Source organism: Pristis pectinata, chromosome 2 (assembly GCF_009764475.1).
Source record: "Pristis pectinata isolate sPriPec2 chromosome 2, sPriPec2.1.pri, whole genome shotgun sequence".
In the NCBI taxonomy this organism is placed as follows: Eukaryota; Metazoa; Chordata; class Chondrichthyes; order Rhinopristiformes; family Pristidae; genus Pristis; species Pristis pectinata.
The window spans coordinates 72865035-72891489 of NC_067406.1; the positions used below are offsets into that span (position 1 = coordinate 72865035).

General features: G+C 39.5%; 1 protein-coding gene across 4 annotated transcripts in view; it reads right to left on the reverse strand.

Annotated features, from left to right (window-relative positions):
• pcdh7b (protocadherin 7b) overlaps positions 1-25805 on the reverse strand; it is a 289327-nt gene extending 263522 nt beyond the window's left edge. For 3 of the 4 annotated variants that reach the window (XM_052042602.1, XM_052042628.1, XM_052042610.1), the window contains exon 1: positions 20909-25805. In XM_052042602.1, coding sequence (XP_051898562.1) covers positions 20909-24037 — 3129 coding nt within the window. In that variant the 5' untranslated portion in view covers positions 24038-25805. Of the gene's footprint in view, positions 1-19502; positions 19574-20908 lie in introns of those variants that run through there. The other variant, XM_052042619.1, reaches the window with a different exon arrangement.
• Between the last annotated feature and the right edge of the window lie 650 nt (positions 25806-26455).

A 26455-nucleotide genomic window follows, 5' to 3' on the forward strand; every position in this document is an offset into this window, starting at 1 on the left:
CATCTGCCAAATCGACCTATTCTTACCCTCACTGGTGCATGGCACAGACAGCAATCCAGAGATTACTACCCTTGAGGTCCTGCTTTTCAACATCCTATCTAGCTCCCTATCTTCCCTTTTGTTGCCTATGTCATCAGTACCAATATGTACCACAACCTCTGACTGTTCGCCCTCCCCCTTCAGAGTGCTGTGGACTTGATCCAAGACAACCCTGACCCTGGCACCTGAGAGGCAACATACCATCCTCCTACAGAACCTCCTGTCTGCCCTCCTTACTATTGAATCCCCTATCACTACCACTCTCCTCTTCTCCCCCCTTCCCTTCTGCACCACACAACTAGGCTCAGTGCCAGAAACCTGGTCACTGCGGCTTTTCTCAGAGAAGAGGTGGTTGGGGAGATTTAACAGAGGTCTTCAATGTCCTGAATGTTTTTTTTGGATATAAATGTGTATAAACTGATTTCAGTAGTAAATGGATCAGAAATTAGAGATGCAAGATAACTAGGGAAAGAACATGTTCTTAACATATCACATTGCTGTGATCTGGAATGCATTGCCTGCAAGGGTAATGGAGCTAGCTTCAGTAATAATATTCCAAAGAGAATTAGATAAATACTTGAAGAGAAACATTTACATGCCTTGAGGAAGGAGCAGGGGAATGGATTAATTGAATAACTCTATCAAAGAGTCGCCACAGGTATGTTGGATGAAACAGCCTCCTCCTCGGCTTTTTAATTCTGTGATCATGTGATCCTCAGATTAAAATAATTTTTGGGAAAAACATCACGATGAGCATGACAGCATAGTATCATTGTAGACTTACTTTATGACAGCTTTTAACTTGTTACAAATTATGTAAAAAATATATTTCTTTGCCAGCACATTAATTCACATAATCTACTTAAGGCAAAAATTTATATGAAGCCAGCAAAACAAAATCCATGATCATTTAAAGTTTCAAATTTTTTTAAAAAATTACTTTGACTTGGGAGCACAAGTTCAAACTTAATGATGCTGCTTTGGTTCCCTGGGGTAGAAAGTGACATAGAGGCCAGGAGGCCTGTCGGTGAAAGAGAATGAGGTGCTGCTGGCTCCATTGGCTAAGTGCCTCTGTTAGCATTCCTTGGTTACTAGGTGGAAAAGGGGCACTGCCCCCAACACCTTAAGTTTCCCCCAGTCCAAAGCATACAGGTCTACTAACGAGACCTTGGAATAGTGGGTTCTCCCCACTATGAACTGCTGATCCGACACCCACCTTTCCCCTTCCTGATAATGGGTCTCTCAATTCTCCCAAATATGGGCATTATTTATCACCCAAAGGACCTCCAACTCCTTCTACCATTGGATTCCACCATCCTCCCCCCTTCTCTCCATGCAATCCAGGGACAAAACAACCTGAGACAATGTGAATACCCGTTAATTCCAGCAAGATTTCTCCTGCCCAGTTGTGGGAAGGTTTCAGGTCCATTTTCAACTCACAAACTTTCTTCCTATCTCTAGAGATCAGAATCCCACATCAGTCTTTCTTCTGTCAATATATCAATTGCAAAAGCAAATATATGAGTGATGCATCTGGTTTAACTTTACAGGATGATATGGATAGAAAGAAATTACACCTTTTTACACTTACAGTTTTTTAATTAAAACAATCCAAGCATCATTCTTAATCATACAAGTGTCATTCTTAATCATAAACTAATTTCAAAATTATGTTCTTATTCTCAATTTGGTTTGTCTATATCCAAAGAGAGCTGTTAGAGGCACAACTGGACTATACAGTAATATAGTAAATAATGTTTAACTATGTTGGTTACTACTGCTGTTACTAATAATATGCCAAAATACATTGTTTTCTCTTTCCTCTGATGTTTATTGAATATTGTAAAATTTAGTCCAGCTAATGTGCACAATTATGTTCTGTTCTAACTACTACTACATTTACATAAGAAATTAATATATATCTAAAGAATTAAGATATCTCACATTTTCTAATCAAATCACTACAGAATGGCTGCAGTCAGAGAAAAATTAAATACCTTGGCTTCCAATTTCTATTTTGCTCTGAACCAATTTTAAGATTCTATGTCCAAAAATAAAATTGTAGTAATCCAGTAGAGGAAGGAAGCAATGAGATAAGAGTATTTCATTATTAATATGCTTCTTGGAGAATATAGAATGTTTAAGTGAGCTTGGTGCTACCGCTGTCTGCTTTGCAACAGAAATCCTTGCACTATAGCTGTCCTATACTGCAGGACTGAGATATCTGCAAAAGTACAGGGATAAATATTTGTATATAACTTTACAGTACCAAAAATGTGAAAGGGAACATGGCATAACAGTATTGTAATGCTATGATTATGGCAGTGGCATTTTCTGGTTTTGGGTTCCTACTGAGAAGTCTGCCTATTGTTCATTACCAGAAATTTGATTCAGATGATATGAGATCATGAGCAATACTCCATATTTCAGATATACACTGCTGACAGGTGAACTTTTCTAATACTGGCTGGAAGAACATTGCTCTTATATCTTAGCCAATTGTCTTATAGAACACAGAACATTACAACACAGTGCAGGCCCTTCGGCCCATGACATTGTGCCAACATTTTATCCTGCTCTAAGATCTACCTAACCCTTCCCTCCCACATAGCTCTCCATTTTTCCATCATTCATGTGGCTAAAAGTCTCCTAAATATCCCTTATGTATCTGCCTCCACCACCTCTGCCGGCAGTGTATTCCACGCACCCACCACTCTCTGTGTATAAAATTTACCTCTGACACCCTCTCATACTTTCCTTCAATCACCTTAAAAATATGCCCTCTCGTGTTAGCCATTTTCACACTGGGAAAAAGTCTTGCTATCTCTTATTATCCAGAATTATTTTACATCAAAGAAATTGCCATCAGAAAGGTTATAATTCTTACATTTTTATTAAGGTTTAATGTATAAACTTCAGAGTCCTTAACATTAACTAAATACTTGTTCTTTGTTTCAGATGAGATGTTAAGCAAAGGTTTTGACTGCTTGCTTTGGGAGCCATCATAACACTATTCAAAGAGAATCAACATGTTCTCCAGATGTTCTGGCCCACATCAACTCCTTTAAACAGAATCATTAAAAACAGCAACAAATCTTTTGGCTTAATTGCTATTTATGGAGCTTGATGTCAACAAATTTGCTGCTCTGTTTCTCTGCCTAAAATCAATGACTGTGCTTTGAAAGTAACTCAAAGGATATATTCTGAGACTGCAAAACAGCACAAAGTAAATGTAAGGATTTATTGAAATTTCTATTAATTGTACATTCATCAATTAATTTTTGACTTACCATGGCAGACAACTTTATATCAAAGCAGGATATTTAGTTCAAATTAAACCGTGTGACTGATAAAAGTCAAAATGTGAATTATCAACAACCGCTGTAAATTAAGTCCAATTCAAATACTATGGTTGGCAAAATTCTCTTGTCAGCTGTGCACATAAATACAGATATAACTCTTGAGTGCAAAGTGGACATTGACGAGCCCGTTTTAAAGGAAAAAAAGATGCAAACATGTCCAATTTTTGAGAGTAAAACATCCGGTCTAGTGTTAGATGGGGTATTATTATCAGTGTTAGGGACATTTAACTAAAACATGCACAATAACCAACAAAAATGCAAAGAAAGAATGGGCTCCTCATAGAAAATGGGCAGCCTTATGAGAAGCAGGCACCAGAATTGTTCCCCTGAACTTTTCTAAATGTGCATGTGGACTGAAAATAAGTCTCTACGCTGATTATCATTATTTTAAATTGAAGCACAGGTGCCACTTATTGTCAAAGATACTGCTGATAATTGGAGCTTACCACATTTTAATATACAGGGGTAGAATGAATATTAATTTATCAATTACATTACTGTTTTATTGTGGAATACTCTGCAGCCAGGCTGCACTTCAACCAATTGCCTAATATTTCATTTTACAAAACAGCACATTAAAAATCTCCATAATTTTCAGAAGAAGACAATTCCATAAAAAGGACAAACTTATTCACTTTGTGAAATAATAGACATGTTTTCCATTTGCTGTAACAATGATTATTGGTGAGTTGTGATCAACTGGATTTTAGAGGAAAAATGCAAACAGTAATAGCCACCAATTAAAATAAATGTCACATCAGGTAACTTGCCATCTTAGAACTGTTTTTTGTCAGTCAAATTTTCTGAAGAACTGGGGTTTTCTGAATTATTTTCTTCAGCAATAAACTCTGAGTAACTTGGGTATTAAGAATTGTGACAATTAAACACTACAATTTCACTTTCAGTTACATTTTCTTCTTTTTTACAGCATATGTTGGTTTGTGATGATGCAGCTTTACCTGTTGATAAGCTGACAATACTGAACATTTGATTCATGGGCAATGAGCTCTCTACAGGCATTGTTAAGAGTCCTCAATTTGATGAACCTCTTTGCTTAGATCAAAGCAGAAACCTCCCAATATCAGCTGAGTATTTAACCTTGGCAAAAGTTAGTTAACTTTTTACCAATACCAGAAATTAAATACTAAATACTTCATTGACTAGCTAGAGTAGTGTGAAACCATCCCTTCACATTTAAGGTTTTATTACAGATTTTTAAAAAAAAAACTAAAATGACATTGTTTTAGGAGAGTTGCACATTACGTTGAATAGTAATGTAATTGGGCTGACTGTTCAAAAAGTTGATCCAATGGGTTCTGAGATCTGAGGGGTACCTGAAAGAATTTTAGCTGGGGTTCCATAATTCCAAAAACATCCTTAACTATATACATTATCCAAAATATTCCAATATATAAGCATTTGTCACATTACTTTGTTCATATCTGGCGATCAGTCAGTAATTGCATTAAAACAATACATGTTAAAGCTATTAATTTAAGCACACCTATTAATTTTGCAAATCATTAGAATAATTACCATATGTTCTTTTAACAATCATTTGAAATATTGAGCCCGCCTTTGAGCTAATTTTACACTTTCCAAATTACAGGTTGACACCTTTCCAATATAACCTCAAATGTAAAAAAAAGCATGCAGTTGAGTGCACAGCAAAATTCTTGTTTACAGGAAATAATTTTAACACGATCAGGCATTCTTGTGAATTCAAATGAAAATAAAAGGGAATCAATAAATCATTTTAGTCCAAAATTTAGAACATCCACTTCACTTCATACAGATAAACAATTCAATATTAAATTCAGAACCATGAATGGAAATACTACCTAAAGAAAGCACTAATTAAAGCATTGAAAACCAAGCATTATTATAATTACAGAAAGGTCACAAAACAAAGTAAAATCTTTTCATAATAATGTTCACAAAACAAGTTAAACTTCCGGATTTTTTTACTCCACTGGCCTGGGTCAAACAAAGACTTTATGTATATGCATCTTGTATACTTATTGTTATTTCTATGACTGAACATTTTATTGAGGGATTTAGCAAAGAAGTCATCTAATCACCAAGTCATAAAGTTGTACAGCACAGAAATGGGCCTATGCTAACCACTTTACCCATCTACACTAATCCAATTTGCCCACATTAAGTCCATATCCTTCTACACCTTGCCTATTTAAGCATCTGTCTAAAATCTCCGAAACATCATGTTTTTATCTGATTTCATCACTCATATGGCAGCAAGTTCCAGATATCATCCACTCTCTGCGTAAAAAAACTTTCCCCTCAAATGCCCTTCCTTTCACTTTACCCTGTGCTCTCTTGTTTTTGATACTATGGGAAAAAGATTCTGACTATCTACCCTATCCATGCTTCTTTTAATTTTATATACCTGTATCAGGTCACCCCTCAGCCTCCTCCGCTCCAGGTGGAAAAAAAAAGTACAGCCTATCTAACCTCTCCCCATAACTAAACTCCTCCAATTTAGGCAATATCATGGTGAATCTCTGCTGCACTCTCTCCAGCATAGCCACATCCCTCCTATAGTGTGTCAACCAGAAATGCACACAATACTCCAAGGGAGGTCTAACAAGTGTTGCAAAGTTGCAGGATAACATCCTAATTTTAATATTCTATGCCCTGGCCAATGAAGGGCAAGCATGCCATTTGCCTTCTTCACCACCCTATCTACCCACGTTGACACTTTCAGAGAACTACGGACTTAAAACCCAAGATCTCTCTGTTCATCAACATTCCTTAGCATCCTACCATTTACTGTCCTACCTCTATTCAATTCTCCAATATGCATCACCTCAAATTATTAGGGTTAAGTTCCATCTACCAATGCTCTGCCCAACTTTCCATCTGCTCTGTATTCTCCTGTAAACTTAGATAACTTTCCTCGCTACCCACAACATCACACATTTTCGTGTCACCCACAAACTTACTAATCATACCTCCTATATCCAATCCAAGTCACTAATATATATCACGAACAACAAAGGTCCTAGCACCAAACTCTGTGGTACAGTACAGGTCACAGACTTCCAATTAGAAAAGCATTCCTCCACACTACCCTCTGGCTCCTATACCAGGCCAATGTTGGAACCAATTAGCCAGCTCACCTTGGATTCAATGAACAGTCTGGATCAGCCTGCCATGCAGGACTTTGTCAAAGGCCTTATTACAGTCCACATAGACAATACTGACTGCCCCACTTTCATCAATCTTCTTACTTACCTCCTCAAAAAACTCAATAAAATTAGTGAGATAGGATTTCCCCTGAATAAAGTCATGCTGACTATCCCAGTTCAGCCCCTGCAGAAATATAATTAAGAAATCACCTCTACAGAAACTTGGATTAAAAATGATATCTCATAGACCCTCAAAATTCATTTGTGCAAAAATCCAACTCCATAACTTAAAAGTCTATGTCCTAGCTGTGGCATTTTTCTGTTTGTTTGTCTCTTTGTATCTTTCTTCTGTTCTTTCACATCCAATTCACTTTGGTGCATCTCTCTTTCCAGTTTCTTCAGGGTCTGCATGTCTCCACTACTGCAGAATCACAAAGTAATGAAAGATGGAGATGGATGTCCAACCCAGCTTCAGGTGTAGAATGAATCTTTTGTGTCTCATTGATCAGAAGTAAACACAATATGCAATATGTTTTCTCATCAATACACTCTCTGTTTCATCAAAAACTATTTGAACTTTAAATCCACATTACTTAGAAATGATGCATGTTGGAATCAAGTAGAACTCTGAGGTGTTTTCTACTTTTCATCCTAAGGCATCATAACCCAATTAGTGAACATGTTTGATATATACGTTTTCTTCCTGTTTCAGAGTACTGTAAACTTTTATCTGCAATTTGCCTACAAAATTATACATCCTGGATAACATTCTAGATTACTTGCCCTAATTTCACATTTTTCATTTGCAATATTCACTTTAAAAATTAGTTGTTGCTTTGTCAAACACATTTTCTCTCAGGTAAATGTAGGATTAAATAAAAGACATTAAGAATCATTGAAATTAACCAAATATGTCAGCACTTTACTTTGTTCTTGTCTGGACCATATTCTAAATGTACAATATTCTGTTTCAAGGAAATTTCAACAGAGAATGACTGGCCCAAAGTGCAGGATATTGCAAGGCTAGAGAAAAGGGGGGAAAAGCAAGGTAAATCAAGTAACAATAATTAGGCAACACCAAGTGTGTATCTTAAAAACCTGAAGATTGTGGGAGGAAGGAAGTTTGAGAGATACTGTTTCATGGAAAAGAAAATGTTATTATCAGAAGTACAGCAAATCTCAATTTTATATCTAACATCCAATGTTAAAGTTCTTCAATTAATCTTTGATAAGATTCTTCTGAAGACTATGCAACAATAAATTTTATCAAATAGAGCTATACTAAACTGATAAATGCACATCATGACAACCCAGAAGTAATCTTTAAATGACTTATGTAAATTATACTACAAAAATGTTCTGCCCAGTTTCTTCTCTCTGGTGATTTCAATATAATACAATATTAATCTAATGTTATTTCTAATACACAACAAAAGTCTGAAAGATTGTCATCTTTTAATATTTACTTTAGTATAGTGGATTTATTTATAACATGTATTGGTCATGTGTACAGGATTTTTTTTAAATTAAGTTATAATTTTTTGTCATAAAGCTTCACAACCTTACATCTTAACATCATATGAACATTCAAAGTTATTCTATAAATGAAACCATGCTTCTACTTTATTTAATTGAACTAAAAGGCAGTGTGTGTGATTATTGCAACAAATGTCCCAGTAGGCATGCCAAGATGGAAAAACATGAAATGTGGTATAAATTCACCCTACTAAACAAGAAAAAAAACTTAAACATAACAAACAATCAAACTAGTACAGAAGCAGGCTAAAAATGCATTGTCAACCTCAGGTGTTAATTTCATAATCCTATTATAAACGCTTGTGCGTTACATGATCACCTGTATTGATGCTCACCACGACTCAGTATAATATTACACTCAGTGTTTACATGATATTGATAGCTGATGAAACCAAACAATGCACATGTTGGTGCTGATTTTGTTACTAATCTTAATTTACAGTGTCAGACTAAGCAGTTGCATCAATCTATTTTTTATATGGTGAATTGGTCTAGATTTTCACATTTTTGCGTCAAACCAATATATTCTTTTAATATCCTATTTTTTTTCAAAATGGACATTACACACTCTATTAGGGATCAATTAACCAACGATCTTTATGAGCATGCAGGTGCTGAATTGTGTAAATATTGTTGATGTCAATGACTCAGTCCTGTGTACAACCCTCCCTGAACCTCAATATTATTGATAATTTGGCACTTAAAACATTAAGTCTCTAAAAAGTGAAAACATGCATACATAGAACATAGAACACTACAGCGTAGTACAGGCCCTTCGGCCCACAATGTTGTGCCGACATCTTATCCTGCTCTAAGATCTATCTAACCCTTCCCTCCCACATAGCCCCCTATTTTTCATGCGTAATCTTTTTGGATCTATGACAGATGGAAGAATAGAGTCAGCTAATATGGCAAATGGAAAATAAGAAATGAGAAAAGATTCAAATTTGGAAATGCCATGGATAGAGTTAGTAAACAACCAGAAATAATGAGATGGAAGAACAAAAAGAGAGAATAAGGAGGTGAGACAATGATAGGGAGAAAATAGGGAAGCAATGCAATTGATATAAGGGACAAAACAAACACAAAAAATGAGTATGAAGAAAGGAGGCCCAAAAAATGATAGAATTGGAGGTGGCAAACTGAATGTCAAACAGTAAGAAGGAAAATTTCACAATGTTCACAAATGAAATTACTGGAAGAACTATGAGGGATCTTAACATTCACAAGTTTACTTTGGCCACAACATTTTCTGATCATCTTACAAAATCTGGAAGCATGAACCACCTAATAAAGTCAACTTACTGAAGGTACCAGTAAACTTTATGTTTTGAGTTATCTATATCTTGAAAATATTTTCCTTCAAAAGTTACGAAGGCTTAGGCTTTTTGTGTCAGGAAGTTGACTCATCTCCACATGCACTGATAATTAAAAGCTTCCAAAAAAGTATCAGAGGAGTTTAAATGATTCATAAATCATTTTGAAACCCACAATCAAAATAATGATCTTTATCCTTTTTCCTACATGCCACTGTAATTACAACTGATGATAGCTGATGAAACCAAACAATGTACACATTGGTGCTGACTTTGTTGCTAATCTTAATTTACAGCATCAGATTGAGCAGTTGTATTAATCTATCTTGAAGTTTAAAATCCATAGTTGTCAAGAATTTGTGGTCAAAATACCAGAAATTCCTGAATTTGTATATGGGTATGCCAGGAGAGAAGGAAATCCAAAATATTATCAAAGCTTGTCCAATAATGATATTGCATTAGATATAATGCAAAAATTACAACAACTTCTTTCAAAAGAACATTTCAAAACAATCTTTGAATAGTTATCTCAAAGGGAAATACCAAACACAAACATTTTGTGGCATTGTTTATAATTATTACATATCGATGGCAGCTTATTAAAATATGTTAATAAAATTATGACACAGTAAATAATAAGAAAGTGCAATTATGTAAATACACACTGTACAATGTCTGCTTAATTATGTCAAAGGTACAGTGTTTGTTACAGTTTTCTAAGTTACAACTTGGTTCCAATATTTTAACTTTCAGATATAATTTCAGCAACTTGAGTGTAAATATTATCAAACAATGATTGTTGGTCTTTGATGGCAAGTTAATTTCTGTTCACTGCTACATCCAAAATGGAACTGCTATGTTCCTTTGTGCATCTTACTTTTGTGGAAATGTTAATATTATCAGTTCCTAATTTTTAAAGTAAGTGGACTATAGAACAGAAGCTGATATCCAACTGTACTGTACTACACAGCAAATGCTGGAGCCTTTCTAAATATATTCCTTGGATGTCACCTTTATCCTGGTGAGACCAGAAATGAACTTAGGCCAGATGTGTGCAGAATTAACTATTACTAAAATTCACATGCTGCACTTTATTGTTCTGCAGCACATTCACAATGGTACAAAAATGATGTGTGGCTTTGGACCTAAACTACATTCAGTCACTTGTCAAAGATAGATATAGATATAGATATAGATATAGATATAGATATATATACACACACACACACACACACACATATACATATATATATTTGAGTCAAGCTAGAATGTATTTCTCAAACTATGTATCTGTGCATTGTTTAATGCTGTGGAATCAAACTGATTCCAAAGAGGACATTGGTATGGTGCTTAAAATCTAAATTAGGTGAGCTCATTAAAGAAAATGATCTAACCCATATACAAGACTCATGGTCTAATGCATTTTATAATGCCTGCTAAGCCAAAGATGTCATATTAGAAGTCAATCCATTTGTTGCTTTTTGATAATGTCGCAGCAGGTCATTCACTGCAGCTAAGCAAATAATACCAAGTGCTCCTCAAATTAAAATTGCATTTCAATTGATTCAGTTATTCTTTGAGGTTTTTAAGTTCAACATTAATAACTAAGCATGTGAACTAGTGTCTTTCGATGTGTCCAATTATGAACAACCTCTGTTAAATCTGAAGCTGAATATATAATTTTCTTCCAGCAAATGTAAAAACATTGTAGATGAGAAGGAGTAGAGCCATTGATACTTAGTGATCTTTATCATAGAATATCAGTCTTTTCAACATTTTCTGAAACACCATGAGGACTCCAAAAATGATTAAGATTTGGAAACAACATCATTTTTATTAATCAACATTGGAAATACTCCAGTCAATATCATTTTCTTAATCTATTTCAATTCCTGCCACCAAGCTTGAAGTTTATCACAATATTGTTTACTCAAAATAAGCCTCAAATTCCATTATTTCTTCCCCAAGTTGATATCCTCTCCAACTCATTCTCAAGAGAAAGCTGTATCCAAAGACCCAATGACAGGAAGAAAATGACACAACCAACGTCAAGATAGCCCCACCGTAATAATTTGACCTGTTGCACTTCAACAGTGAAGTTAAGTAGAAATTATTGGCATTGGAGAAAAGGAAAGAGGATGATGAAATTGCATTTTTGAGCTTGGGTCAGCAACAGAGAAACATATCAGGATGAAGGTTAGTGATTTCAAGAGTGTCCTCAAAGACATTGAAGTTGGGAAAATCACCAAAATTCACAGAACACATCACAAGTGCATGAAACTACATGGAGCATGGACCATGTCTGAAGTGTGGTGTAAATGGCAAGAGAACATCAGAGGCCTGGAGCAGTTATGAGGTAGATATTTAAAAGTATGAAAAATCATGTACTAGGCAAATAGTAACATGAACAAAGTAATGAGTTCTGGCCAAGAAAAGTTAACATTTATGATCCCATGAAGTTTTATTCTACTCATCGTTACCTGTGGTCAAGCATTTTGGCATGTCAGATAGAGAGGGAGAAGGAGAGAGGGGGGAAAGAGAGGGGGAGAGAGAGAGGGATGTAGATGTAGAAAAAGAGGAAGGTTGAAAGTGGTGGTTTGAAAGCATAAAAAGGATAGCATTTTCTTCAATTTACTTGCCAATAATTTAACTAAAATAGCATGAAAAACAATATGGTTCCATTTGCCTGCCATCTGTCCTGCAAAATTTTATTTTTGCCTTGCCCTCAGATGATTCTTTATGCCCAACTGCAGAAAGAGTAAAAAAAAATTGCTTCATGTAAATGTGAAAACGGAAAGAAATACAAAATAAAAAGATGGGCATAAAAAGACAAGTCAGAGTTGCTGCCAAGACTTACAGGCAAGTAGATGGAGAAATCAATGCTGTACTTCGGATAAACAAAGTTTCTTGTTCTTTTTATGTTAATTGATGAAAAAGTACTTTTAAGATAGTTCAGAGTTCTCTTCAATATCATTGCTTTCCAATAATTATTTTTCTTTCACTAGAGGTGAATTAACTTCCATGAGGATAACAAGTTAAACTCTCAGCACAAGTAAAGATTGCCATATCTTTATTTTACAAACAATCATAAACTATCAAAACATGAGAAACTGGAAATGTAGTAGATCATTCAGTCCACCTCATGAACCTGCTCCACCATTCAACAAGATCATGGCTCAACCTGCTTTCCTGTCCTCTACCCATTGCTCGCGGCTCCTTTGTAGTTCCAATGTCTGACAGTCTGTGCCTTGATATATTCAATTACTCTGTCTTCACTGCTCTATGAGGTAAAAAATTCCAAAGATTTCAAATCTCTGTGAGAAAAAGTTGTTACTCATATCTATCTTAAATGTGTAACCTCTTATTCTGAAACTGAGCCCCCTGATTCTAGATATCCCCCACTAAATACCACTAGATACCATGCATTCACCATCCACCCCATCAATGCCACTCAGAATATTTTTTTTGTAATCTTCAATGAGTGCAAATTCATCCAACTCAACCTTCCTTCAAACATCAATCCCTTCATTTCACTCACTCCACCACCGATGCACAGCAGCAGTAGTCTGTACCAACTATAGGATGCACTTCAGCAACTCACCAAGTCTCCTTAGATAACTCCTTCCAAATCCACGACCTCACCAGCTGGAAGGACGAGGGCAGCAAAAGCATGGGATCGCCACTGCCTGGAAGTTGCCCTCCAAGCTACACGCCATCGTGATTTGAAAATATATTGCCATTTCTTCACTATTGCTGCATCAAAATCCTGGAACTCTCTCCCTGAGAGCATCATGATTATATCTACATCCTTCCTCAAATACAGAGGCCAAAACTGTACTCTGTACTGCAAGTGTGATCCCACCAACTCCCTGTAAATTTGGATCAGAACTTCTTTACCTTTATACTCCCTTCAACAAAGGTCAACAAACTATTAGCCATCCAAATTACTTGCTTAAAATACACACCGATTCTTTGAGATTCATGTGTTAGGACTCACAGATCCCATTATACCTCAACATTCTGCAGTCTCCAGTTAAATTCTTCCAAAGCCCGATAACCTCACATTTTCTCACATTGTATTCCATCTGCCAACTTCTTGCCCACTCACTTAAGTTATCAAATCCCTTTGTAGGTTATTTATATCCTTCTTACAATTTCCACTTCACCGATCTTTTTATCATCAGAAACTTGGTCCCTTCATCCAAGTCATTAATATATTTTGTAAATAGTTGAGGCCCTGCACTCATTTTGTGATACCTCACAAAAGTACAATTATATATAGTACTACACTGTATTCTGATATTGAATTCCTTTCCCCCATCTATAATTCTTGACTCATGGATTCTTAAAACCAGAGACAAATGAGACACATTGAATGAATAGAAGAATATGCTTGTGGTTATCAGATCGAATGCAAGGAGCAAGAACCTTTACATACCTATGCATACTTTACATTGTATTCTTCAGTACAGTAGCAACAGCATTATGAGTGGGGAGCCATGATGACAGCATCAGATAACATTGCTGTAAAGAAGGGGGAACTCACAGGTGCTAACTAAATGTATGAATCAAGTGTTACTTTCAGACCTCCACCTGTGGTTAGTTTCTACCAGCTGAAAAGCTGAGAAGACTTGAAGGGAAAGTTAGCTTATTTAAAACCAGAAGACACTGAAAAATGGCCTACTGTGAACTAAAGGCTTTCCTTTAAAAAAAAGCTTTTGAGCCGAGTTTTGTTAACAGGAAAACTGTGTACCAGTACCAATTATAATAATGTGACGCCACCTGTTGGCAAGTTCGTACTCTGATTCAGGCCTGCAATAGCATCCATCCTTGTCAATTTGCCCCTGACCATAGAAAGCATCACCAGCAATATATCCTTCGCAACATTATTCCCAGGTCATCTTATCATCCTTAAATAATGTTTCCAATTGTTTTCCTCCAGAAACCATACTTTAATTATAACTTTTCTCTCATATAATTCAAAAAATAACATCTCTTATAAGATATTCTATTCTTTAAAAGTTGGTACAATCCCAACATTTTTCTTCTTAAAGGTGATTCTTACAACAATCTATTAAATGGAACCAATGAATCTTTTTCTATTTTATCATATTTTGATATTCTTGATTAATATATTCCTTGAAATAAATGATTCAGCATTTTAAAAACTATTTAATTACGATGTAATCTAAAATCTTTTTTACAATATAGATCAAATTAGTTCATTTTAATATTCTGGAAATACATATACATATACAATACATATGATTAATTATTTTATTAAAAAACATAAATTTTACTACTTCCTGCTTTAAAAGAGCTACAGTTAATTTATCCTTATGTGCAACACCTACTTATAATTACAGTGTTTCTAAAGTACAAGAATGTCAAATCGTGTTCTACAATCTTTACTCTCCTTAAATGCTCTGCACTGTGTAAATTGCTACTTTTGTTAAAACAAAACATAGCAACTCAGTATGGTAAAATAAAAAAGGACATAGATTACATAAAACATTTTAGTTGAACTGGAATCAGTTGGAAAGTTAAACAGCTTCCCCAAGTCTATTCAGGTCACTCTTTTTGTATATTCTATACAAAGGAAGCAAATGGGAACAAAATTAAAGCTGATTTTAGCTAGAAATTAAGGGATCAAAAATGAACACAAACAAATAGACAGAAGCAGAAAGACATTAAAAAAATAAAAAAATGCAAATCAAGAACACAAAAAGCATGGGAGAAACAAAGAGAAAAAGGTAAAGAAAAATATTGTAAACAAATCACTAACATCGATTGTTGTTAAGAAATGAAATGCTACCAAACGACACAGCTATTTGCGTCATCACTCTTTGGACCAAGTGGCTGTTTTCTAGGCAGGTAACTGGATTCTTAAATATGGAGGCCCTCATAGCAGAATCTAGTAAATCTGCAAACGTGTCCTTCAAACATGGAGAGCTATGGTGAGATTGGATTCCAGGTCCCTTTTTCTCTCCTGAGCTGGGGGGTCAACAATTACAGCAACTTTACTGTGATCTAAGTGCGATGTTACAAGGTCACAATTGATCTCTTTTACCTGAATGGCAACATTTGGTGCCATTCGACCATTAAGCTAACAGAAAGAACTCCAAAAATGCTGTTTTTAAGGAAACATTCGTATCTCAGTTGCACCTAGGGCACCAATACAAGAAGTATTCAAGTAATATCCAAAATATTAATTACTTTAAATTTCCATATATTCGGCATGTGGCTTTCCATAAGTGCCACACATTTTCTGAAAGGAATGCTTTCTGCGAGATATATTTTTGGCAGTGTCCATCCTTCACTGTACACGCTTGTTTTTGTAACGGAAAGAAAGCATCACATGTGGTTAATGAAATTAGGTTGTGTTCAATCTTTACTTGAATTATTTTTAGTTGCACCAAATTAAAATTAATACATGAAAATAATGTTGCAGATTCTCCAAACTCTTCATGAAATACAAATTATCAAAACATAAAATACAAAATTCAAACTTAATATACTGTTTGTAATTATGCCACTGAAAATAATGAAGATAGGCCTAACAATATACCAGTGCTAGTTTTAGAATCTGAATACTTCTAATCATTTTTGAAATAGCAATAGTTGTAAAAGCTAGTGAATTGTCTTAACAAATCCAAATGGCTCACTGCTATCCTACAGGATGGAACATCTCCCAACACTACTAATCTGGCCTGTATGAGACTGCAGTCCCTCACTGCATGATCGACTCACAACAAACTTTGGGCATCTGGGAATAAACAATAAAAAGGTTGTGTTGCTTCAGACTTACTCAGGGTATAATTATATTGACATGCTTGTAAGTAAAATGCTGCTTTGGATATGTATCAGTGTGAAGATGGCCATATAATGAGACAACTCAGGATTTACCTCCAACAATAGCTGAAATGGAAAGATGTTAAACTCTCTCCATTAAGTCTGTTTCTTACTTGTTTGACTTTGCAGTTAGGTGGCATATATTCCTAATTTACAAAGCTTCATTTTTAAAATTGTCCATTTGTCTGTTACTCTTCAAATCAGGCAATCTCCAGCATCTAATCAGAACTCTCCACATGAGCCCAAGAGCATGCAGGGAATCTTCTTCCTCTTCTTCTTCTGCTTAGGCAAGCACTTGGATCAAGGGTGATTTACTTCCATGCTAGTTGTGATGGCTCTGAGGTGATCGATGAGGCCAAAGTGAGAATTGCAGACTCTTCTACAGATATAGCAGGAGGTTCCTGATATGGAAGGTGGATGGGGAGTCTGTGAAGTAGTGTTCTCCTTGCTTCTTTTATGCTGGACTTCTGTATCATCCCAATGTATGAGCATGGAGTTTCCAATACCATCCCAAATGCTTTTTCTCCACTTTGACTGGTCATGGGCCAGGGATTCCCAGAAATCGATCAAGCTGTTACATTTCTTCAAGGAAGCTTCGATTATAGGCTTGAATTATTTCCTCTACTTGGTGATCTCTTCCCATGACAGAACTCAGAACAGAGTGAATACTTCAGGAGTTTTTGTCAGGCACAAGAACAATATGGCCTGTGCAGCAGAGCCAACTGAACATATTAAGGCCACAATAGTGGGGATGTTGGCCTTACAGTGGTTTGCTTCCCAAAGCAATGGAAATATTCAGACAATACTGAAAAACACAGAATACTGTGTTGCTGACTTTAATGAGATCCACAGTGATGTATAGTTAACTGAAAGCTGCAATCCACACACAATTGCAATGAATTTGCAGAACAAAATGTGAACAAACAAAGAAACTTATACTGTCTACTCACACTCATTCAACTTACGTTTTATTGAACACAATTCTTCAGCCACCAGACATGCAAAATCTAGGAGTTAAACACTTCAAGGCATTTACACTGTTTGCTCTCAATGTTCTAATAGTGTATTTTTAAATTCCTAACTGTTAATTTCCTGGTAGTGAATTTAAATATTTAAATGTAAATTTAAAAATTAACTTTTTTTTACTTTATTTACCACTGGGCACACTTTTAGGGGCCCTGTTGGAAGAAGCACAGCCCAAAAGCATAAAGGTTAAGTTTAAATGGCATCGGTTACAGTTATAATTCAGCAAGTAAATGGCAAAAAAACTAACATGCTCCTTAAAGTTGCCATGCACTTTTTTTTCTAAAATATGGTATACATTGATATAAACTGAGGCCAGGGCTCTGAAGGAAGTTATACTGCACTTTGGGCATGTGTGTCACACAAGATTTACATCTCAACAGCAATAATTTGCTTTTTACATTAGCTATTTCCACACTTCAATAGATATTTAAAGAGACAACTTAAGTTAAAGCACTTTTTAGACCTCAATTAGATATGAGTCAACTTTGGTTCAACTGAGAAAGTGCATCAAGTGAATCAAGACAGTGAAGCTAAAGGTATACCTAATAAAATAAATAACTTTGCTATTCTTTCTATAGTATGGTAGCAGAATTGCAACTAACTAAATTACTTCATTTATATCCAATGAAATTGCTATCTAACTACAAGGATGCTCAACTGCCTAACTTGTCTGATTTGTCCAATTCCCATCTTTCTCCTTACCTAGTCAAAAAAAAGACCTAAATGTTACTTAGTAGCTCAGATAATGACATTTATGTTAACAATTAGCAATCACTTCCAAGTATATAGTCAAAGCCTATTTGATATCTTTGTCTGGTAATATAGATGCTTAGAATTTTAAATGTATTTGGAACAGATAAGATTGTTAAGCTTTGACCTCAAGATTACTGATTAACACACAAACATGTTATAAGATGATTACCATCCTCAATTCCATCTCAAAAGAAAATTCACTTAATACATATAACTTTTCTTGGGAATTGTGAAACTTGAAAATACAGATACTCACTAATATAAATAAAAAGGTGATGCCTGGATCTATTTTCTTCATAAAAAGCTGCTTATTATGGCATTACAGTACAAAATACAAATAGCACAGCCTGGAGTTACAATTTATGTAATTATGATTTCTCACTCTTGTCTTGAAGCTCATTTCATTATTTTTATACTGAATGTCTCTGCCACCTGAAGCACATCATAGCATACTTATTTAACATGAAAACAAAGAAATAAATACATGATGCATACCAGCTTCATGCAATGAAAGACAACTATTTACATCAAAAGGCAATATACAGATGTGCTGTTTTGGCTTCAATTGCACTGACTCAAATTAAATTAATAGATAGAGAATGCAAATTACTCATACAACTGAACTTTGGTGTTGGTACAAAGGGATTCTTTATAAAGCATGACTTCTACTTAATTAGTTCTAAATTCAACATAATTTCTAATTGATAGGAAAAATATGTGTAACTGCTGTGACATCTGGTTCTCTATTTAAATGCAACAAACAAAAGCAAGAACAACTTTCATGTATATAGCATATTCCAACTTGGAAAACACCCCAAGGCACTTCACCGGAGCACCATCAAGCAACATTTGATATTGAGTCACACAAGGGGATATTGGGGCAAATGACCAAAAATGTGATCAAAGAGATAGCTTTTAAGGAGCATCTTCAAAGAGAAAAAGGGACAGAGAAACAAAGAGATTTAGCAAGAGAATTCCAGACTCTAGGGCCTTGGCCGCCTAAAAGCAGCCACCAGTTGTGAACTGGCTAAAGTCAGAAGTACGAATAAGGCCAGAATTGGATTAGCATAGATATTCCAAAGGGTCGCAGGGCTGAAGGAGAACACATAGATAAGGAGAGCAAAGCCATGCAGGGATCTTAGAACAAGGATGGGAATTTTAAAATTAAACCATTGCTTAACTGGGAACTAATGTAGATTAATGACCATGAGAGATGATTTAACTGGACCTGTTGCAAATAAGGACACAGGCAGCAGAGTTTTGGATGTCCTTAAGATTATGCAGAATATAGAACATGTAACACTGGCCAGGAGTCAGTTAGTATCATCAAGTCCAGAGGTAACAAAGGCACTGATGAGTGTTTCTAGCAGCAGCTGAGCAGGGCAGAGTCAGGCAATGTTTCAGAGGTGGAAATATGTAATCTTGGTGTCACCAGCAGGATGTGGTCAGAAGCTCACCTCAAGATCAAATATGAAACCAAGTTTGTGAACAGTCTGCTTCAGGCTCTAGACATTTGGCAGTTGTGGGATGGAGTCAGTGGCTAGGAAACAAAAGATTTTGACGTAGACCAAAGACAAAAAAGAAATCCAGAAGTGCAATAAATCTCAGATTTTTTTTTCTGTAATTTGTTCTTATCAGTTTAGGTGTTAGAGACTGACCTACAGTTCATCACATATTTACAAAAATTAACAAATCCACATGCAAGTCCCAAAATTCAATTTCTGAGCATGATAGAACCTTAAAGACATCAGTATGAGAATAGTTTCAGAATTCTACTTTAAAGTGTTCAGAAGAGCATTTAGAATTTTACAAATGCCAATATATAGCCAGATAGAACACTATATAAGTCTGATTTCAAACATTCCCAAAAAAACTGTGAAAAAATGAAAACATTTGAAAACTTTCAAGGTTACAGGAATACTTCTATATGATAGTGTAATATTACAAAACTACTTTGTACAATGTTGTCCAAATGACATTTGTAGAAAACTGACTAACCATAGATAAGTATTCCCAGATCCTAATGTAGTAGTTCAATTTTATCCATCATGAACAGCTTTGTTATATTTAGTAACTTAAACTAATAAATGTCTTCTCCTAAATGCTTATACGGTGATATCAATTCAGGATCTAACATATGAATGCCACTGTATATGGTCTCCATCCCAGGATGATATCTGAGCTGCAGCTGCGTAGCTATTAAAGCATCAAATGTAGCAGCTTTGGTGATCCATATAATGATAAACACATAAAGACAAGCATGTTTATAAATGTAAAGAAAATCTCTGGAGATTGTTTTCAAAGTGGCATCCACGTTGCCTGAAATTTACCAGCAACGACTGGGACATGATAAAATGTTGATGTTCCAAATATCAACAATTTAAAGAAATCTCCACAGATTTATTTTCTTTTTTACTTGCTAATCCTGCACCCTATGAATACCAATACATGCTTAACTGGGTGCATTTATCACTGTGAACTAGATCTATGAGGAACTGGACTTAGAGAATAAGGAGGCAGAAAAAGAGGGGAAAACCAAAAAAGTATTCAGTACAGTGACATCATACAAGCTAAAGTACCCAAACTGCACACCTGTATCTGCCTAATTATGTTTAGTTACCTTTACCTTTGCATTTATCTATTTACTTACATATCTTACCATGTAGGATTTCAATTATTCACAATCAATTCATCTAAGGTTTTACAAATTTCTCTAATTCTACTTTGCAACAACAGTACAGTTTTATGGAAAATCAATTATGAAAGCACATACATCATCATAAACATATGCATAAATTAATGTAAACAGCATTCTGCATTTTGATTTCTTTCCTCTGAGCATTCAGACATTATTTTGATAATTATTGCTTCTTACCTGCTTGCTGTACTTGTTATTGGTCTGACAGCTGTATTCTGAGCAATGGTCCGATTCAAGTGAGATGTTGTCTCCTGTCCCTACGAAGGTATTGGCCGGTGGCAGTTCTTGCACTGCCTGATGTTTCTTCCCTGCAGTAGGCGACTGGGGGTGAAGCTGAACTGTTGGCAATGGAGAGCTGGATTTGTAATGCCTTCCGAGATCAGGACTCCCTGGTCCACCATTCATGGAGTGATAACAACCCATGCCAGGGCTCTCTGTGAGCTTCTCATGCACACTGTCATATCTCTGTCCATTTGGTTTTGATGCTTCCACAGTCACAATGCTACTGTACAGAGGTTGTTTGGCCTTTTTGTTCTTTTTGTCCTTTTTGGGTTTCTTGGACTTGTCATGTTGCTGGGGTGTGAAAAAGTCTTCGGGATCTTTTTTGCCAGCCTCATATCCATTCTTGCTTTTTTTTGGTCTACAGTACCTTGCCAAAACTACAACCAAGATGATTAAGATCACTGTCATGACCCCAGCAACAACCCCAATCACAATGCTGAGTCTTTGCTTGCTCATCTCATAATTCGGGTCACCTGCAATATCTTGCTTCAGGGAAGTGCGAAGGCTCCTCGCTATCTGAGCTTCCACGATGGTAGCATTGGAAACACTCTCATTCACAAACACATGAACCATTGCAGTGGTGTACTGTGAGGGCTGGCCACTGTCATTAACCTGCACCACCAACCGGTGCAGCCCATAGTGCTTCTGAGTTAGCTTCCCCACCAAGGAAATGACACCACTGGCAGAGTCAATCTCAAAAAGTTTAAAGGGATTTCCTCCAACAATGCTATAGTTGAGGTCGGCGTTGATGCCAGTGTCACTGTCCGTAGCCAGGACTGTGGCCACTACTGTCCTTAAATTACTGGAAGGGGGCAGCAGGGTGTAAGATGCATTCTTGGGGAAAGTGATGGTGGGCGCATTGTCATTGTCATCCATGACATACAGCGATATCATAGCCGTGGAGGACTTAGGGGGCTCTCCTCCGTCCACGGCCTTCACTTTGAAAGAGTAGGTGGTCTGCTGCTCCCGGTCGAAGGAGACGGTGGAGTAGATGGTACCGGTGTCGTTGTCTATGGAGAACACGTTGTTGTCCTCTTCGATGAAGAGACTCATCTCGGCGTTCTTGCCCTGGTCGGCGTCCATTACAGTCACCATGCCGACCGGGCTGTTGGGCGGCAAGTTTTCCTTCACGTAGAAGGTGAAGAGGTCTTGCATGAAGCGTGGCTCGTTGTCGTTGGTGTCCTGCACCTGGACCACCACGGTGGCGCTGCCCTGCAGGGAGGGAGTGCCGCGGTCCCGGGCCACCACTCGAAACTCGTACCGCTCCGTCTGCTCCCGGTCGAGCACCAGGTTGGCGCGAATGGCGCCCTTGACCGGGTCGATGGAGAAGACGCCGGCGGCCGACGCGTCCAGCGAATAGCCCAGCTCGGCGTTCCTGCCGTCGTCGGCGTCGGTGGCCACCACGGCGGCGACCAGGTCGCCGGGCGAGTTGTTCTCGGGGATGGACAGGCGGTAGACGGCCCGCGGGAAGATGGGCGGGTTATCGTTGACGTCGGCCACTCTGACCAGCAGCGAGTTGTTGCTGGACAGGCTGGGGCTGCCCGAGTCCACGGCCACGATGACCACCGAGTATTCCCTCACCGACTCGTAGTCCAGCGGCGCCGAGGTGTGCAGGAAGTACTTCTTCTTCCTCGGCTGCTGCTGCGGAGGCTGCGGCAGCTGCTGCTCGGTGTCCGCCTCGCTGGCCGGCCTCAGCTGGAACGGCACGTCGCCGACCACCGTGCAGGTCACGGCGCCGTTCTCGCCCTGGTCGCGGTCCGACACCTGCACCAGGGCCACCGGCGTGTCCACCAGCACGTCCTCGGCCACGCTGGCGGCGCCGTCGCGCACCACGATGCGCCCGATTTTGCGGATGTCGACGAGCGGCGCGTTGTCGTTCTGGTCGCCGATGGCCAGCAGCACGGTGGCCCGGTCGGTGCGGGGGGGTTGGCCCCGGTCCCGGGCCAGAACCCCGAAGCGGAGCTGGCTCACCTCCTCCCGGTCGATGCGGCGCAGGACGCTGAGCCAGCCGCTGTTCTCGTCCAGGCGCAGCAGCCGCCGCGCCGCCTCGCTCGCCCCGCCGAAGGCGTACTCCACCTGACCGTTCACCCCGGTATCCGGGTCGCCGGCTCGCAGCTGTAGGATGCGGCTACCCGCCGGGCTGTTCTCCGGCAGCCTGGCCTCGTACAGCTGCCGCTCGAAGCGGGGGCTGTTGTCGTTCACGTCCGAGATGAGCACCCTCAGCAGGGCGCTGGAGGAGCGGGGGGGCCGCCCGCCGTCGCTCGCCCGCAGCCTCAGCTCGTAGGAGTCGCGCAGCTCCCGGTCCAGGGCACCCTTGACGATCAGCTGGGGTTGCTTGCCCCCGTCCGGCGTGTCGGCCACCTGGAGTTCGAACACGCTGCTGCTGCCGCCCAGCCCCGGGTCGTCGCTGCCCCCGCCGCCGGCAGCCGCCGGCTCCTTACCGCTGCTCCCCTGCGCCGGCTCCAGCCCTCTCCTGGCCGCCTGGCCGCTCTCGTCTTGCAACAGCAGCAGTTCGTAGCGCTCGATGCCATTGGTGCCGAAGTCGCGGTCGGTGGCGGTGGGCAGCAGGTAGAGGGTCCCCACCGGCCGGTTCTCCTCCACGGTCAGCGTGAGCACGGGCGAAGGGAAGGCGGGAGCGTTATCGTTGATGTCGTCCACCACCACCTGGCCGTCGTGAAGGTCGACCCAGCTCTGCGCCGGCCCGATCACCGACACCTCGAAGTCGATGAAGCACTCGTTCGCGTCGAAGATGCGCTGGCACTGCGGCAGCTTCTCGCGGTCGATGCGCCGGCCGGTGGTGCTCAGCTCGCCCGTGATGTTGTCGATCTTGAAGTAGTCGGAGCCCGACTCCAGGCTGAAAGTCACCTCTCCCGAGCCCGCCACGATGCCCAAGTCGCTGGCCACGTTGCCGATCCGCACGTCGGCCGCTCCTTCCTCGGTGATCCGGTAGCGGAGCGCTTGCTTTGCGCTCACCAGGACGGCAGCGGTGAGCAGCGAAAGCACCAGTGGCACACAGAAACTCATCGCTCCGAGTATTTCCCCCCCACCCCCACTACCACCACCTCTCTCCCTCTCCACCGATTAATCGCACCGATCTCGGTTCCTATTGTCCGTTTCAACAGTCCGGCAACACTCAATAAAGTAATCTGCAGAAACACTCACCGGCATCCGGACACACAGAAACACCGCTTTAGCTTTGACATCCCTCTTCTTTAAGCTGGCACACTCTACTCCGGTCAAGCGATTGCTGCTTGCAGGACGACGCAGGAAAGGAGAAGCATTTAGTAAAATTGGTCACCTGAATCCGTTTTAGCGCTTAGGACGTGCCTTTTCATTCACGCTGTTCCAAGTTTGCCCTGCATCCGCAGTTGGTGCTTCTTTACCTGCATGCTAGTGGTTACTGTAAACTGTGTGTGCAGCACTCTGAGTGCCCCAACCTTGCTATTGCAGTCTTTCCCTTTCTCTGCACACTCTTCTATTCTCCCTCCCTCCCTCCCTCTGTCTCCCCCTCCCTCCCTCCCTGCCCTCCCTCCCTCTTCGCCCGTTCCTGACTGACTCAAGAGACAGCGAGTGAATAGCGGAAAAATGGTCTGGAACCCGGGCAGAAAGTTGAAAGGGCGGTTGTAAGATTATTGTGAACCCGATCCCTTTCGCTGTGTCCAAGAAGATTAGACGGGCAGAGAGTCCCGCAGAATAAAGGTTGCAGCTAATGACTTTCTTATTCGTATTCAGCCCAGAGAACTGGTACAAAAGGGTGAGCTGCCAAGATGCGTCTAAATGCAGATAGTGGTCCGGATTGAACGTGGATTGGGAAATCCTGTCTGATGAATCAGAAATCCGACTGAGAGCGAACTGATTTCACGATGCGGATCTTTAAAACAAACGGCGTCTGCTAGTGGATAGCGTTTGGATTGGGTCCGAGCAGCGGAATAAACAAAACCTCCCCAATTAAAGAGTGATTTGGCTGCCGTACTTTCACAACAGCAAGTTTTCTTATTCCAAACCCTGAACTGTATATCGGTTCCCTGACGCAGTCCTTTCTGTGGTGCTGAATCCTTCACTTAGAGAGAAAAAAAAGTCCTTCCTTGTTATTCGATTAGTCTTGGTCTGCTGAGTAGTTCATTGCTATTCCTGCAGTTGAAGTTGGGTTTGCCTTCCCCGTATAATTCAGCCTTCTGTATTCAGAGTGTAGCTGTAGGTTATAGCGCAAACCCGGCTCCAATGCCGATGTTTCTCAAAGGATCGGAGTCTATAAAAGAGTGAAAGCAATAATGTCCTCTCCCTCGGGCTGGAGATCTGCAATTCTGCCGCTCTCCCTCCTAGATCTGCACGTTGTTAGCTGTGGATTCAGGTTAACAGCAGAGTTCCGATTTCTCGCTCCCTCCCTCTTTTGTATGCCATCCCGCTCGGAGTGTGGGTGAATGTGAGAGTTTTCTGACTCATTTGAGGTAGCGTCACCTACACGAGTGAAAAGGAACTGATGCACGGTCAGGAAATGCAGAGATTCCTTTTTTCTACATCATCAATCTCTCCCCTCATTTGCTTCCTTTTACGTTTGTCGCTTCCTCTTCAAACCGTTCCATTTATTTTAATTCAACATTATTTTCCTTTTGAGCAGATTAGCGGCATTTTAAAATCTTTCCACATTCTCTTCCTATTTTATCTCATGGTGTGCATTCGGTTACTAGACTTATCTTCAGTCTGAAGCAGTTTCTTGAAAGTAGATTGCTATTTGTGAAGAATGTATATGTCCGCATTTGCTTATTCGATTTAAAAAATAAAACAAGCTCCCCCTTTAGCTTTCAGAGAATGCGTGGTTTTAAAATTCGTCTTTTATACGGACACAGCGGGGGTAGAAAAAGCTCATGTTTGTGTGAGAAAGAGAGAGACCGAGGTTGAATGCGAGTTTGCTGTGTATATATAGTATTTTTTTAAAGAATCAGTTCATTTATAAGCGTGGTAAAGGGTAAGCTTTTCCGTTTGTGCTCCTTTCCCGCAAAGCTAATGCTCGAGTATCGGTGATAAATGTATGTAAAACAAAGCACTCTTTAACAAGACATCTTCGGATTTCAAACCAAACGGATAGCCATGTCTCCCATCACATTTCTGTAAAATATTGCCGTTTTGGAGGGGAGGCTGCTGCAGCGGTGGGTGGCGTGTCACCGTCGTGACTTTTTTCAAGAGAGAGCCGGGGAGGGGACACACGGTGTGGGGCTGTGAGGAGATGCAGTTGCTGGACGAAAGTTGAGCGCTGGAGGAGCACAGCGATGGAGCGGCCGGAGCGCAGAGAGGCTGCGGCAGCAATGAGCAGCGCCTGCGCGGCAAGGGGAGGGAGCAGAGGTGTGGGGCAGCGTTTGGTGACAGCCAGAAAGTGATGACAGAGACAGAAAAAAAATCCCCGGCGAAGGCAAAGAGACGTTGCCGAAAGAGCACGGTTTAATG